At 40.9% G+C, this 15681-nt stretch overlaps 1 protein-coding gene and 1 long non-coding RNA gene across 4 annotated transcripts; one reads left to right on the top strand and one right to left on the bottom strand.

The window, feature by feature from the left end:
• Positions 1 to 1979: 1979 nt before the first annotated feature.
• LOC106096597 (uncharacterized) lies at positions 1980 to 5195 on the top strand. The gene is made up of 2 exons (XR_001222977.3): positions 1980 to 4692; positions 4815 to 5195. It is a non-coding gene; the product is annotated as an uncharacterized LOC106096597 (long non-coding RNA).
• Positions 5196 to 5880: 685 nt separating this feature from the next.
• On the bottom strand, positions 5881 to 15669 carry eral1 (Era-like 12S mitochondrial rRNA chaperone 1). 3 transcript variants are annotated; one of them, XM_005460858.4, is made up of 11 exons: positions 15424 to 15669; positions 11807 to 11965; positions 11506 to 11633; positions 11340 to 11417; positions 11202 to 11248; positions 11048 to 11109; positions 10799 to 10911; positions 8783 to 9079; positions 8531 to 8680; positions 8013 to 8093; positions 5881 to 6541 (listed from the first exon to the last, which is right to left on the bottom strand). In XM_005460858.4, exons 1-11 carry the CDS (start codon positions 15527 to 15529, stop codon positions 6419 to 6421), a joined length of 1344 nt encoding a protein of 447 aa, XP_005460915.1. In that variant the 5' UTR covers positions 15530 to 15669; the 3' UTR covers positions 5881 to 6418. The 3 variants fall into 3 exon arrangements, with proteins under 3 accessions (XP_005460915.1, XP_005460914.1, XP_003456182.1); XM_005460857.4 differs by lacking the exon at positions 15424 to 15669 and adding an exon at positions 14343 to 14518; XM_003456134.5 differs by lacking the exon at positions 15424 to 15669 and adding an exon at positions 12644 to 13227.
• Between the last annotated feature and the right edge of the window lie 12 nt (positions 15670 to 15681).

Here is a 15681-nt window from a genome sequence, read left to right as displayed (position 1 = left end):
GAATCAGAAAGGGTTTTATTGCCAAATGTTGAGCAGGTTTACAACAATAGGAAATCAAATCTTTACCACCTAATCTGGAAGCCCTGATTCTAACGTCCTGATTTAAAGGTGTGACAAAAGTTTTATATTACCTATTTCTGTAGTTGCCTTTTCAAAAGGGATCTGATATTTATTTGTCCAAATGTTTTTTACGTATCAAGCATCCTTACTCTGACCAAAATATCCTTCTCTAATGTACGATGCTGTTAGATTAACTATGATGCAAATGACCACGTACAACAGTGCCAAGATAGAGCTAGTTCAACAACATATACATTCAGGTACTTCACTTCTGTGGTTTCCAGTCTATGGGTCGGGCTGCAGGATTAAAAGGACTGTGGAACGATTAATGAAAGAAGAAAGTAGATCAAAGCTCAGCAGTACACATTTCGATTCACTCCTGTAAATGTAATCTAAGAGGTCAAAAGCCAGCTTGGCTGGGAAAATAATCTAATCTCCAACAGTGCATTAGATTTAAGCACCTTAATGCAAAAACCTTAATCTGAAGTTCCTCCAAATTGTTCTCCAGTACTTAAATAAATCTCCCATCTCACCTTCTGGTGCTTTAATATAACTGAACACACAAATGCTAAACTTGCCAGAATATTTCAGCATGTCACGAACTCAATAATCACAGGGCAAGAATCTTCAGAACCTTTTATAATGAGTCAAACCCAAACAGAGCCCTGTTTGGAGTCCCATTTAGAAACCTTCAGTAATGTGACCACTGGCCAGATGTTTCATATCTCTGATGGAACTACCTTCTGTTCATAATAAAAATAAATCTGTTAATCTTTCAGAAAATCTCTCTATTATTTCCAAATTCCATTGCTGTTAATTAGCCTGCTTGCTGTATATCAAAGCAGCATTTACCATTGCATTGTTTTGGTGCACAGGACTGGGGTTAAACAGATTGAAGAGGGTGGAGTGAGACTGAAAGAAGTCAAGAACGTGTGTGTGTTTGGGATTTTGGGGGGGCGTGTAAGGTTGTATTTTTACTTTACAATTTTCTTTGAGCAAATATTTTTATAAAACTTCCAGCAGATTTCCTCCAATCATGTAGAGATTCAAAACCAAATTTGTGGCACAATAAAGGCATCTTTCCCTGTTGTCCTAATGAGTACTAGAGAATAAAAAAGCTTATCTATGCATGCAAATGCAAAGTTGTAGAAGGAGTAGAAGCATTTCTACAGCAGATAAAGAGCTCAAGGCAAAGCAAACCACCCAGATAGTAATACCTCCATCTTTATCTCACCTCTCACACCCCCCGCCAGATCCCACACCCTAACTAGGGAGTGTTTTACCATGGCAACTGTCACGTTCCACCTAACGTGGTCCCAGGGTTCATACACAGCGTGCACGTAGTTACTGAATTGAATGATTAGATTTGGTTCAAAATATTGTTGTATTGCAGTTGTTCCCTCTGTAGGTGCACATCGAGCTATGATAAATGAACCTGACCTTAAATAGGGGGTGAATAGTGTTTTTCTATATGAATAACTTGGTTTTGGAACTAGTGCTTTCACCAGTGCTGCTTGAGGAGTCCCTACACCTGGAAAAAAAAAAAAGCGGTGTACATTATGTATTCCTGCGTACATCCTGCACTACATGACTCCCACCAGAGTCATTTACAGCTTAACAAGCTTTTGCACCAATTTTGAACTTGGAATTCAACGAGTTTCTACACGAGGAGTAAGAGACAGCTAAACTCCCCAGGAAGACTCATTTTCTCCTGAAAAACAGTCTGTTTTGAAGGGACGCGGACAAACTGTCAGGGATTAAAGACAAACCACAGCAGGCAACCCGCTCGATCACAGTCCAGCCATAATTTGACGCTGTGAATTTGATGTGCGGCGTGTATGTGGCATATCTAATAAAAAATTACATCTCAGCTCTCCATATCCCGCAATCTAGCTGAGCGCGAGAAAGAGGAATAGAGGCCGTTTAATAAGTCAGATAACATGACATCAGCTGACATATCGTGGCATTAAATTCCAAACCATTGCACATAAATCCAAAGTATATGAGATTCAGAGGATTGTAGAGATGGCGAGCATTCGATTTATTACCATGCGGCGAGATAAAGTTCCAAGCTTTTTCTCTTTAAAAAAAAATAAATGACAGGAAATACCTTGCATTGGCTGACTGCTTGAATTCTTGCAATTAGCCATGTGTGACCGAGAAAGGTCGAAACTAACAATTAACATTCGTGAGATGGAGGAACATTTGGGCAAATGAGAAATATGTAGTTCTTCTAAAAGTCCTTAAATTGCTGAAGTATATAATTGAAAGTTTATACTTCCTAGCGAGAAAGAAAAAAGAGCTTAACTTTTGAAACGTTGCAGTTCATTATGTTAGAATATAATTACACTTGTCTTTTGATTCTGGGGGTGAAAAATGTCTAGACCCATCATTGTATGACTGGGCTGCACAGCTTAAGTCTATTATACCTTTTTTTTTTATATTTCATGTGCAATCTTAAGGTCAAAAACTACCTCTCCCCACATATTTAGACACAGTGAAAAGGCCGCAAATGCAGTGAAGGCAGAAAATATTTTAAAAAGCAGGACTCTTTGTCTCAAAGTGGGTAAACAATTTTCTTACCACAGGAAAAACCGCTGCTAAATTTAAACTTTAGTATTTCTAAAGTACTTAAAATGAGTCAAGATGTTATGATGTCCTTCAAAGAACTGAATCGAAAGCATTTTTTTAAATATCCAAGTCAGAAGATCTTAAAGCAGTTTTTCAAACAGTCAACATAAAGTTTTATACGTCTGGACGTAATAAAACAAATGGTGTGGTCTTTAGCAGATCTGAAAATGATTCAGATTCAACCTCGGCTTGATTACAAAACACAACAGAAGCAATTGTTGCTGCTCATCAATCTGTTTTTAACCTTTCCAAAGAATTTGAAGTCTATCATTCTACAGTGAGAAAGATTATTCATAAGTGGAAAAAATTCAAGGCAGTTTTCACAGAAGTGGATGTCCCAGCAGGGTCACCACAAGGTCAGACCATGTAATGTACCATGTACCAACTCTGTTTGCAGGGCTTGCCAGGAGAAAGCCTCTTCTCTCTAAAAAGAACATGGCAGCACAGCTTGGCTTTGCTAAGTTGCACCTGAACAAAGTCCTTTGGACAGATGAGACCAAAGTACAGATGTTTAACCATAATGCACAGCACAAGAAAAACCAAGCATAGCAAGCATATCAGCACAAACACTTCATACCAACTGTCAAGCACAGTGGTGGAGGGGTGATGATTTGGGCTTGTTTTGCACCTGGGCACCATGCAGTCACTGAACCATTAAAACACCACAAACTCCTCTGTATACCAAAGTATTCTAGAGGCAAATGTGGGGCCATCTATCTGATTGCTTAGGCAGGTGGCACAGCAGCAAATTTACAACAGAAAGGCTGAAAAATAACAGAATCAAAGTGCTGCAAAGTCCAGACTTCAGCCTGACTGAATGGTGGTGTGGGACCTAGACAGAGCTGTACATAAACAAATCTCCACAAACATCAATGAAGAAAGCAACACTGTATAGAAGAGAAATGAAAAAATGACAAGAGACTCATAATTTTAAGTTATTTCACTGCTTCTATATTTTGGATTAGTTTTTAATAAATAAATAATGCCATGGTGTAATGCCATGAATTGCTGTTCAACTGAGGTTGTATTTACCAAATTTTCAGACCTGATAAGGACCAGATGTAAAATCCTAGAACTGAAAGAGGGTGCACTTTTTTGTCATTTGACTGTTAATGATATTCATCTTTTTAGCCGACCATAATCACCCGGTGAAATAAAGATGAAAAAAGACTGCTTAAGAATTGCAGGCGTCGTGTTTTAGAATCTGCTCACTAGAACATTTTAAAACTGAAATGTCAGCAGAGGATTGGACGTCTACTTGTGCCAGAGTTCATACCGCAGACTGACACACTATACCTGGGTAAAGTGAACATATGCTCCTGCCAAATGATATGTGCACTAAATGAGACTACTGCTTTTGCAGTGCAGGACATTTTGGCAAGAGGTCAGAGCAACATGTGAAAATGTGAAAATTATTTTAAATTCCCCTGGACCCAAACCCTTGTGCTTGGCTTATATCCAGCCCTTTGTATGTGTAACTGTGAAGAAAAATGAACCCACTGCTTTAAACGCCAAAAACCTAAATGCATTATTTTGGGACATTAAAATCCCTAATCCCACTGGACAAGACAATGAATGGCAAATGAAAGAATAACATATATTCTGAATAACAAATCAAAAATATTCAAGGAATATTTTTTGAAATATGTGGAAGATCTGGCAGAAAATTAGCCATAAAAGCTGTTGTAGACCATAATCTGTTTTTTTCCTTCAACAAACACTTGAATATATGTCACGTGCATTCTTCCCCTACTGTATGTTTTTAAAAGAAAAATAGTATTCGTGTGTGTTTTGAGTCCAGCTGGGTGTAGAAAGGGTGTGGGCCATCACTTGACAGAGGCAATCGGGTTGGAAAGAGATAAGAAAAAAAAAAGTACAGTCTGGTCCACCCCAGATGTCATCACAGTATGCTAATGAGGCAGAGTGGGGTCTTTAAGTGCTGGAACCCAACAGAGGGACAAGTAAGGAGACCAGACGATGACACACACTGAAGGCAAAGAAGTGAGTATGTGACAGAGATGTGGTAACTGAGGCCTGGAGGCTCTGCGACAGGATCCCTTTCTTTTAATTTAAATACAAAACAGATTTCATATTACAAACATTTTAATTGGTTGTTCTTGCAGGTTACAAACTACGGGGACTCCCTGCTCACGGTTCTGTCTTGTGCCCTGGACAGGATATCATCTTATACTGTAAGTTTATTAAAGAGACACTACAGTATAGATGATGTACTATCCAGGGTTTCATTCCCCCTCCGCTGCTATCAGCACACCAACACTTTAACTGACCGAAGCCTGAACACTCTGAGGGAGGCTGTCAAACCGTTACCATTACTGAGTTTTAGTAATGGTAAGGGTTCTACGGCCTTCTCTCGATGTCATCTAGACCGGAAGGACCAACGGGAGGAATCGCTGGAGACTGATGTGTCATTCACGAGCTCCTGGCGGATATTTCCTTTTTTTTTAATAATAGGTGCATATGAAATAAAGCAGATGGTTCTTAAATAAGCTTCTCATTGTTTTTTTGTTCATCTCGGTGCAGCATATCAGCACTTTAAACTGATTGTGTTTGAGGGATTGCTTTCCTTCCCTGGCTGACGTGCATCGGTTTAAATATTTCCCAACTGCTGTCGGCTTGTCAAAGTGGCGATCTCTGCTGTGCAACGGGCTTGCCTAATCACTGGGATGCAGCCGTTGTAGAGAGCAGGGGGAGCTTGAGGGGCTGACACAGCTTCTGAGAGACATTCAAGGGCTCTCCCTCCCTCCCCTTTTCCCTCCCTCTGTGCCTCCCCTGCTTAAGGCCACTAGCTGGTTATTCATCAAGATGCCCCGGATAGAGTAACCGTCAAGTTAACTCACAGGCAGCAGGAATGAATCTAATCACCATTATCTGACCCATTTTAGCATCAGGTTAGTGCTCCATTTTGCCATCCATTAGGGAGACAATTCAGCCCTCAGGGGCAGAGCTGGGCTTTATAAGAGCCAAAAAAGCAGAGGGAGGGAGAAGTGGGAAGCAGAGAAGGGAGGTGGGGGAGAAAGAAGCAGAACAAAAAAGTGATAGTTGCAGGGATGGATGGCAACACTTCAAAGGCAGTGGAAGAGGCTAAAGTGATGTGGGAGTGGAGGGAACAGGGTTGGATGGTAGATCAGGGACATTTGAGTGAACATGACTGTGCAGGTCCCGCTTCAGTTTATCTACAGCCCGTGTTTGCACGAGGCGCCCGCCAAGTAAAAAGCTCTGAGAGCCAAAGATAAACCATCGGCTTTTTCACAGCTCGCCAAACCTGCTCAGCCATGAGCACACTGTCAAACTTGTGTCAAAACACTCATTTGATGGGAATCTATGTCATGTTTGTTACTGAAAATATATCAGTGCTTAATAAAAAAAAACCAAACAAACACAAATTCGGGGGGGGGGTTCTGTGGCTTGTGTAAGCTGCATTTAATCAACACTTTTTTTGCAGAAAAACTAAGGGGCTCTTTGCACTTCAACATCACTCTGTGAACCGCATTCTGTAACATCTCTATGTAAAAGCTTTAATAATGCACGAGATGAAAGGAGGCTGCAAAAGTCACAATTTATAGTACAATTCCTCTTCTTCAGAGAGGTGTCAGGTCAAAGGAGTTCTGGGTCTAGAATATTTTATATGTTAAGTCACAGCTCCATATCAAACTCATGATGAGAGGTCTGTCCTTTTCTCTTCCTATTGCAAGTCCTTCATCCATTTTCACTTTTTCAGCTTAACTGAGAGCTTCAACCTGACTTCCCTCAGGTACACTCTGCTCAGGTCCTCGCTCGCTTCTCGTGCGATCCGTGCTACCATCTGTCCAGCTGTGCCGATCACCATCCTCTACACACACAATAGAAACAGAAACATCAGCATCAGGCACCACTGAGCACATGAAAGGTTTTATTTCATTTAGGGAAAAATAGTTTCCTTCAGGAAAAGTTTAGACGAGCATCATAACCTCAGCATCATATCAAAACTGCAGGAAAACGAACTTGGCAAAGATGAAACATTTGCGATTAAAGATGTTGATTATTTATATCTTTATATCGTTACCTTATTTGATTAAAACCTCTATAAATCAGTCAGTGTCCTTTATATCTCTGGTTTTTGTTTCCACCCATGTATGGTTGCATGCATGGGTAAAAAGTAGCTTTGTGCCAGGAAAAACACTAAATTCAGTGTTTACTGGTCAGTTACTGATTCGAGTGCTACCTCCACATTTCTTGAATCATTCCTGTGTGACATGCAAACTAAAGAACAGCGATGATCTGCATAACTATTCTTGGAGGTCACCGACCTTGAAACATTTTCAGCACAACAGACGTAGCTTCAAATATTCTCTGTCGTTAAAAATGCATGGCTTAGAAAGGCTGCTCAAATATTTATGAGTTAAAAACACAAGGAAAAAGAATTTTTGGAGAAATACCAGAAGCCATCAGAGAGGCTACAGGTGTCATTAAGAGAGGAAAAGATTTCTCTTCTTTCAGCCCAGCATCCACTGACACTTCAGAATGGCAGCCTATCATTAAATTACATATCCACACACAGAAGGGGAAATAAAGAGTTGATCCTAGTAGTGGGCAGCACAACTGCAGTCACCCCTTTGACCCAAAGTTGGATAAAGTGTTAAGAAAACAGATGGATGGCTGTCCTGGCTATGTGATTATATGGGTACTGCAGTAGATGTAGTCACACCACTACACACAAAAGTACTTTCAAGGAATTGACTTCCCATCAATACTCAAAATATGCAATTCTTGCAAAAGCATGCCAAAGCAATTGAATTTTATTTACACAGTGCCACATCTCAACATCAGTTGCCTCAAGGTGCTTTATATTGTAAGGTAGACCCTACAATAATACACACAGAGAAAAAACCAACAATCATTTGAGCCCCTATGAGCAAGCACTGTGGCAAAAGTGGGAAGAAAAAACTCTCTGTTAACAGGAAGAAACCTCAAAGCATGTCAACTGGATTCAAGTCCACACTTTGACTAAACCACTCCAAAACCTTCATTTTGTTTTTTGCTTTTTGAGACATTTAGAGGTGAACTATGGCAAATTATCCAGCTGTTGAAGCAGAAAAGTGGCCCCAGACGCATCACACTACCGCCACCATGTTTGATTGTTGGTGTGAGGTTCTTTTTATGAAATACTGTATTAGTTTTACACTAGATGTACACTGATTTCAAACAACTACATGGACATACAGCACGTTTACGGCTGTCTCATTTGGTGTGGAGGCTAAATACAGCACTTCACTAACACAGATGCACGTGATAAAAGCCCAATAATGAGTGAGAATGCTTACCATGTGGGTTTCTTTCTTTGTGTAAAGTTTCACAGAAATATCAAGCTCTCCATCTTCTCCATCTTGCCAGAGTTCAACAGACTAAAAATAGAGACATTTTAATCTTAGAAATGTATTCTTCACACATCAGGCGAATAAAGTTTTTAAAAATGGCAGTAAAGTCAAAGCAAGAGGTGTGGCTGCTAGATTTGAGCAGATAATAGATTCTGTGCGGAGAGAAACTCATGTCACATAACTCCAAGAGCTGCTAATAACTGATCAAGCCCACAGTACGCCTTTGACATGGTTGTGTGATTGTATAATGACAGATTGTATAATGATGTATTCAAAAATGACCCTCAGGGTTTTCAGAAGCAGCAACAAACAGCTGCATCAAGCACATGTCAACATGTAGAATGGAGGCAAGTATGAAGGGCTTTAAATAGGCTTTAATCTGTGCAGCCAGATGTGACGAGTGCAGTTTGCTGTCAGCTTACGGTCACATGTGACTTCAGAGAGTTCACTGGTTCATTAGTCACCTGTGTCATTGAATAGGGCACTTCCTGGGGCAGATACTCCAGAAGCTTCTCTCTGATGATGTTAGTGCAGACCTCCTCTGGACTTTGGTCAGTCAGGACTTCACTGTGATATTGCCATGATCCTGGCTTGGCAGCAACCATGAAGTAGCTCTTTAAGAACAGATAAACCAGAACACAGCTAATTTATGTAAGAAATAATGTTATACCACATGAACATTACAGTGTATCTTAATGTGGTCATATAACATTTACCTTCAGAGTGTCCACGTCCTCTCTGTCCACTGACGACAGCATGAACACGTCCTTGAAATGAGGCCAGCCCTGCTGGTTTCTCAGTGTCTTCAGCTGTTCTTTGCTCAGCGCAGAGGTCGGCTCACTCCCATCCTCGGGTGCTGCGTTTTCCTCGTCCTCTGAAGCCCTTTCTGACCTTTTCTCTGCCCACGGGGGCTTGATCACTGGCCTGATCCGCATTTTGCGTCCATTCACCACTCCACACGTCAACTGAGCCGTGATATCCAGCAGTCTATCTTTAGCCTTCACGAGGTCCACCTTAAGGGAAAAGAAAATATGCAAACATTATCGCCTTTTCATGCAGGAACTATTTTCTTCATACCATCACGGTGATGGAAACTCTAAAGGCAGCCACATGCACACTTGCTTTGCTTGGCAGTTGTTGCTCTGTAGAAAGAAAGTAGTTCCTACATCCAACTCCGACAACACTTGAAAAGTCAATTAAAACTTTTAATTCTTGCAGTAAAAGAGCATTCTATCGATTATTTAATTGAGTAATTGGGTAAAAATACTTTTGAGCAATAATAAATACTCAAAAGAGAAAAACATAGCTCTTTTAAAATGAACTGCTCACTGGTTTCTATTTTAGACTTAAGTGTTTTAATACTTGCATACAGTATCTATAAAAAAGTAAAGCATTTATGTATTTACCTGCCATATTAAAATCATATTAAAAACAATCTTAGATGCAAAAATAAATAAATAATCATAAGTAATGTAAAATAAAATTAGGTATACATGCAAGCTAAGCTAAACCAAAAAACATAAAAACAAAAAACATGAACATAGCCATTCACCCTGCTTACACAAGCAGGAGGTAAAAAGATTTGACAGTTTTTTATCTCCCGGATGAGGTAGATTTGATATCTGTTTTTGTGTGTGTGTATATTATATATTATATTAACTAAACTAAATTGAACTAAATCTGCAAAACAGTGTTACTAAAGTCTTGAAATAAATATGGTCTCGTACACCCCATGCCCCCCTTTAGACTCACCCCTGCTTATGTACACTTTAACTTTTGTAGCTTTACTTCAGATATTCTCTGTGTAAAACAATCAGCGGAGGATGAGAGCAGCTACAAAGCTCGCTTTTCTTCACATTGGAGCTTGTTGAACAGGCGGTTTGGTGAAGGACTCACGCCAGCTTTTTCCCAGTAAAGGACTTTATGGCAATTACAGTAACAAGCGGTGCTATTTTGTACACTAGAAAACCCTTTCTTTCACTCCACCTGAGCTCACGGTCTCCGTAACAGCTCCACCTCTTTGCTCCAACTGAGTGCTACAGAATCGTGGATTACACAAAGCACCAAACAAAAAACTTTGCATTGAGGATTTTCTATTATCGAGTTATTTGAATTAACGAATCACTGCAGTGGGATTCACTGCAATGAATCCCATATTATTCCTTACTGTGGACAAACCTAATGAAAGGAACAAAGCTGTAGCATAAACATGTATTGGCAGCAATATTGTACTTAGTGACCTTTCCCTGCTGCTGTAAATTCTCATATTTTCTTTTTTCATCATCCTGTGGGGTTTGGGATGGAAGGCCACTGACATGATTCTGAAACTACAAACTACTGTGAGATGAACTGATTTGGGGCTCTTTATTTGATTTGTTGACAGTGACACAAACACTGAATGATGCCAGCTTTAGCTTTTAGCTTCAACAATAATAATGAATTAGGATATTATAAGCATAGGCAAAAAAGTGCTTCTTGTAAAGTGTACAGTACATTAACTGCTGGTATCCCTGCAAATACTGCTGATAACACTTGTTTTAAATAGTTATAAACAAGCAGGTGAGGTGGTATAACTACAGTTATTACTAAGTACTTGTCAAGAGGTTGCAATATGAGGCACTCATACAAGAGAAAGGCTACATTACTACATAAGCTTTTATCAATCAGATTTCTTCCTGCCTTGTAGTTTCTGCTTTTATGAATCATGCGAAACATGCACCAGCAAAAAGTACCTTATTCAGGACTAGGACTGCTGGAATATCTGGGTGCTGGGCCAGGCATTTCAGCACCTCAAAGTCAAGCCTGCTGGACATCCATTTGTCTGCCACATCCACCATGACTACCACTGGAAATGTAATTATAAGCATTTAAAGGGGAGCACTGAGCACCACTGTTCACATTAGATCATCACAAAGAATAATAAAAAAAATAGAGACTGCTCAATTGTGGTTAATAAATGACCCAGAGTGAATATATCATACTTAGGTCAGCTTCTTTGACCGTGTTCCAGGGATCCACAAGCAAAGACTTCTCCAGCTGGTGTCTGTGAAGACAGAATTTTTTCATGTATTACACAGCAGAATAAAACCAGAGGGAGACAGACAGACTTGAGTAATATCTAAATGGGAAAAGCACCTTTTGACCTTTGATGGAGTAGTGAGACCAGGAGTATCAAGCAAGATCTACAAAAAACAAACAATTTATTGACGAAGGCATATGACTTCTGAGCAACATTCCTGGATTAAAACAGAAAGGAAGCAAAAAGGTTCGTACTATCTGTGTGTATTCCTCTGTTAGGACACCCAGTGCACGTGACCGTGTAGTGTGTACTTTCTTGGACACGGCAAACACCTTTAAGACAAGATTACAGATTTTAGAAGGTGAGCAATACGACAAATATTTTACAGAATAAAGATTTTTAAAAAAGAAAGACAAAAACCTTTCTGCCAAGGAGCTGATTGGACAATGTGGATTTCCCAGCATTTGGGGCACCTATTATTGCCACTTTCAAAACCTTTGAGTTTTCAGGTTGATCTGGATGTTTCAGTAACAGAGACAACTGTTCACCTAAAAAGACACAACACTAAACATTAGACAGACCATAAACATGAGTCTGACATCGGAAACAACATGAGATCAGATTGACAGAAGGATGACATGTGCAATTTAGGGGAAAAGGCTGAGTTGGAATGATCAGGCAAATTTAGAGATGTAAATCTCTGAGGCAGTGGTCTGGTTACCGCTGTCTGGCGGAACTGAGGCTGGAAGGCGATAAATGTTGCCGTCTGCCTCTGCTGCTTTGCCTTTCATCAGTCTGCTGAGAAATGCCTCTGATGTAATAAAACAAGCAGGAGTGAAGATAAATCCATTCCCCCCTCCACGGCTGCGGGCAGCATTTCCTGTAAAGACATCAAAATCTCCATCACTTCGCTGCCAGGAGGCCCGCAAGGTGACTGACTGATTATTCTTACTGGGATGTTAATATGACACAGCATAGTGACGCATTCAGATTTTCTTTGTCCAAACCCCCTCCTGCCTCCCCCAAAGAAACAGTTCACAAAATAAGCCATACATCATCACATAACTCCAAGAATTTTGCGCTGTTTTACCCCCAAAACTGCAGCTTTTGAAAGTCATTTTGGATAACAAGTACTGTTATGGAGAAATGTGTTAACAAGCAATTTGTTTTTACTTTTGCAGAGAATTTTGAGCCTTAGTGGAGGTATAAAGTCTCAGGCTGCTCCTGTTAGCACTGTGCAGGAGAGAAATGATTCACTTTATCTAGCAAATATAAATGTAATCAATTTATGATTTAAACTACTTTTAAAATCAGCTTTCCAAAAGTTTAATAAGAAAGGACTTTAATAGTAAGAGGAGAGCAAAATGCTGAGGAAAAGCCACAGACAGAAACACGTCTGCTTCCTTCAGCTGCTAAAGGAACACTTAGGAAACACATCAGATCACAATTGGGAAAAAAACATGCTGGATATCTTTACTGAGATGGACTGGGTAATGTGTTTCATGTGATGAACTCACAGGAGCCCAAAAATCAAAGTGAAAAAATGATGCTGCAGTACTCAGTAGTTTGTATGGTCCCCGTCCTGGGGGTTGTTTCCTCTTGAGCTGGACCAGGGCATCACCGGGCTCCTGGACAGTCTGAGGTGCAACCTGGTGGTGTCGGATGGACCGAAACATAATGTCCCACAGGTGTTCTATTGGATTTAGGTCAGGCGAGTCTCGGGGGCAGTAAATGAAATCAACTGGATCACACTGCTCTACTCTCACTACATGAGGTCGGGCACTAGGGCAGTAGGGTCTGACAATGGGTCCAAGGATTTCATCCCGATACCAAATGGCAATCATGGTGCCGTTGCCTAGCCTGTAGAGGTCTGTGTGTCCCTCCATGAATATGGATCCCCAGACCATCACTGACCCAGTACCAAACTGATTATACTGAACGATGTTACAGGCAGCATAACGTTCTACACGGCTTCTCCAGACTCTGTCACATATGGTCAGGGTCTGCTCTCATCTCTAAAAAGCAAAGGGCATCAGTGCTGACCTGCCAATTCTGGTATTCTGATGGCAAAATCCAATCAGGATCAACATCATAAAGACCAACAGAGGATGTCAGTACTCAGGCCACCTTATGAAGTCTGTTTTTGATCGTTTGGGTAGAGACACTCACACCAGCAGGCTGTAGGAGGTCATTCTGGCGATGCTCATCCTGTTCCTCCTTACACAAATGGAGCAGATATCGATCCTGGTGATCGCTTATTCACCTTCTACAGCCCTGTCCAGTTCTCCTAGAGTAACCGGTTTTCTCCTGGACTCTCCTCTACACTCTTAAGACTGTGCTGGGAGACACAGCAAACCATCCTGCCATCCTGGAGGAGTTGGACTACCTGTGTAACCTCTGTAGTGTCCAGGTATCGCCTAATGCTGACAGTAGTGACACTGATTCTAGCCAAATGCAAAACTAGTGAAAAAACTGTCAGAAAAGATGAGGAGGGACCTGTAACACCATTCTGTTTTTGGAGTTGTCTCACCGTTGCCTCTTTAGTTCTCCTGTTGTTAATTTCATTAACACCAAAGCAGCTGAAACAGATTAACAGCCCCTCTACTACTTAACTACAAGGATCAATATCTCAGAAGTTTAACTGACTTGATGATGTACTCAAAAAAATCAGAATTGGTTGGGTCTGGGATGCGAAACAGTCTAGGTAATTTGAAGTAAATTTTACAAAAACGTATCAATTAAAAAAAATTTTGACAATGTAATCCAATCAGCGTGAAACAAATACAGTCAACTGAGTCTACTCGACACAGTTGACTGCCAGCTGGTTATATTCCTGTAGAAGAGGAGGGTTGCTCAGCACAAATATATTACAGGGTGTATCAGAAAGAGTCATCCAATTACAAAGCGCTTTAACCTTGCAGCTATTTAAATGGTAAATGGCCTGTATTTGTATAGCGCTTTTACTAGTCCCTAAGGACCCCAAAGCGCTTTGCACAACCAGTCATCCACCCATTCACACACACATTCACGGCAAGCTACATTGTAGCCACAGCCACCCTGGGGCGCACTGACAGAGGCAAGGCTGCCGGACCTCTGACCACCACCAGTAGGCAACGGGTGAAGTGTCTTGCCCAAGGACACAACGACAGAGACTGTCCAAGCCAGGGCTCGAACCAACCTTCCGATTATAGGGCGAACTCCCAACTCTTGAGCCACGATCGCCCCAAACTTTTACTGGTAATGACCTAAACATGTACCTTTAGAAAAAGGGGATTCAAGAGTTTTTGTGCGTGCTTGCCGGTAGGTAACAACAGGTGACAAAAACAGCAGCTCCAGTGACACCAGACACGCCTTCTTGTATGTTATTACCAGGGTGCACATGTGGGCCGCAGGTGCGCATTCTCTGTCAAAATAAAAGACGCGCACCAGATAAGAAGTTGCAACGCGCGTTTGCGTACATAAGATTTTCTGGAGGAAGACAGACATTTGTTTAGAACTCTTAAAGATGTCGAAGAAGCAAGCTCCTTTAAGCAATTACTTTGGTGTTCCTCCACCTCCAAAGAAATGTCAGAAGGAAGCGCATATTCTCGGAAAAGTGGTTTCAGGAGGTGAGCTGGCTTCAAACAAATGATGAACGCACAGAGATGTGGTGCAGAATATGCCGTGAAAATCCCACTCTAGCGGACAAAAACAGTGCCTTTTAAATGTACGCAAACGCGCGTTGCAACTTCTTATATGGTGCGCGTCTTTTATTTTAACAGCGAATGCGCACCTGCGGACCACTTACGTGCACCCCTGGTTATTACTAACTTGATCCCAATCAACTGCAGACTGATGCCAGACTGACTCAGTCTTACAGCATCATGGCAGGTTTTAGTGACGTGTTGGAGAATATCTAATTTTCAGCCAAAAAACAACTGTAGTGAGAAAACTTTATCTTGTTGGATAAAACAGAAAGTGACAAACCGCAATGTGTTATTGCAATACTCAACATATCACAGCATGTAAGAAAACCCAGGTGAAGTATTGGATAATATCGTATCGATAACAATAGCTCATCTTCTCCTCCTCAAATTATCAGCCATATTTTCTGTCTGTTCACGGTCCTTTACATGGCGTCTATACAGTTAATGAAAGCAGCATAATAAAATCTTCATCCATGTAGCTGTCATTATGATGTTTATGGTATTAGCATACGGTCTCCCTCACAAACGTCATTCCGAGCTACAGGTGACATTTCACTTTTCGCCATTTGGCATTAACCCCGAGCCTAAAATATTTCTCCTTTCAAAAATGAACAAAATAAACGATAAGCAGAAAAATAATGTCTCCACTGACCCGCTGTCAGAAACCATGACGCACTTTCCTGTCGAGTAGACACGGCGAGCCGCCTGGAGAGGACAGCCGAGTCTCTGAAAAAGCGACCACACACTCTGAGAGCCATCTTACTTTGATAAAACGGCTGCTGTGTTTTAGCTAATAAGACGATGTTTGTCTGCGAAGAACTGGGTCGCTTGTTTACATTCACATTGCCTACAGGGTGAAACCATGTTACTTTAACCAAAGAGAGGTATCTTCCGCTCTGGAGAGGATCTG

Source organism: Oreochromis niloticus, linkage group LG10 (assembly GCF_001858045.2).
Source record: "Oreochromis niloticus isolate F11D_XX linkage group LG10, O_niloticus_UMD_NMBU, whole genome shotgun sequence".
NCBI lineage: Eukaryota > Metazoa > Chordata > Actinopteri > Cichliformes > Cichlidae > Oreochromis > Oreochromis niloticus.
This window is presented reverse-complemented; position numbering and strand designations above follow the sequence as displayed.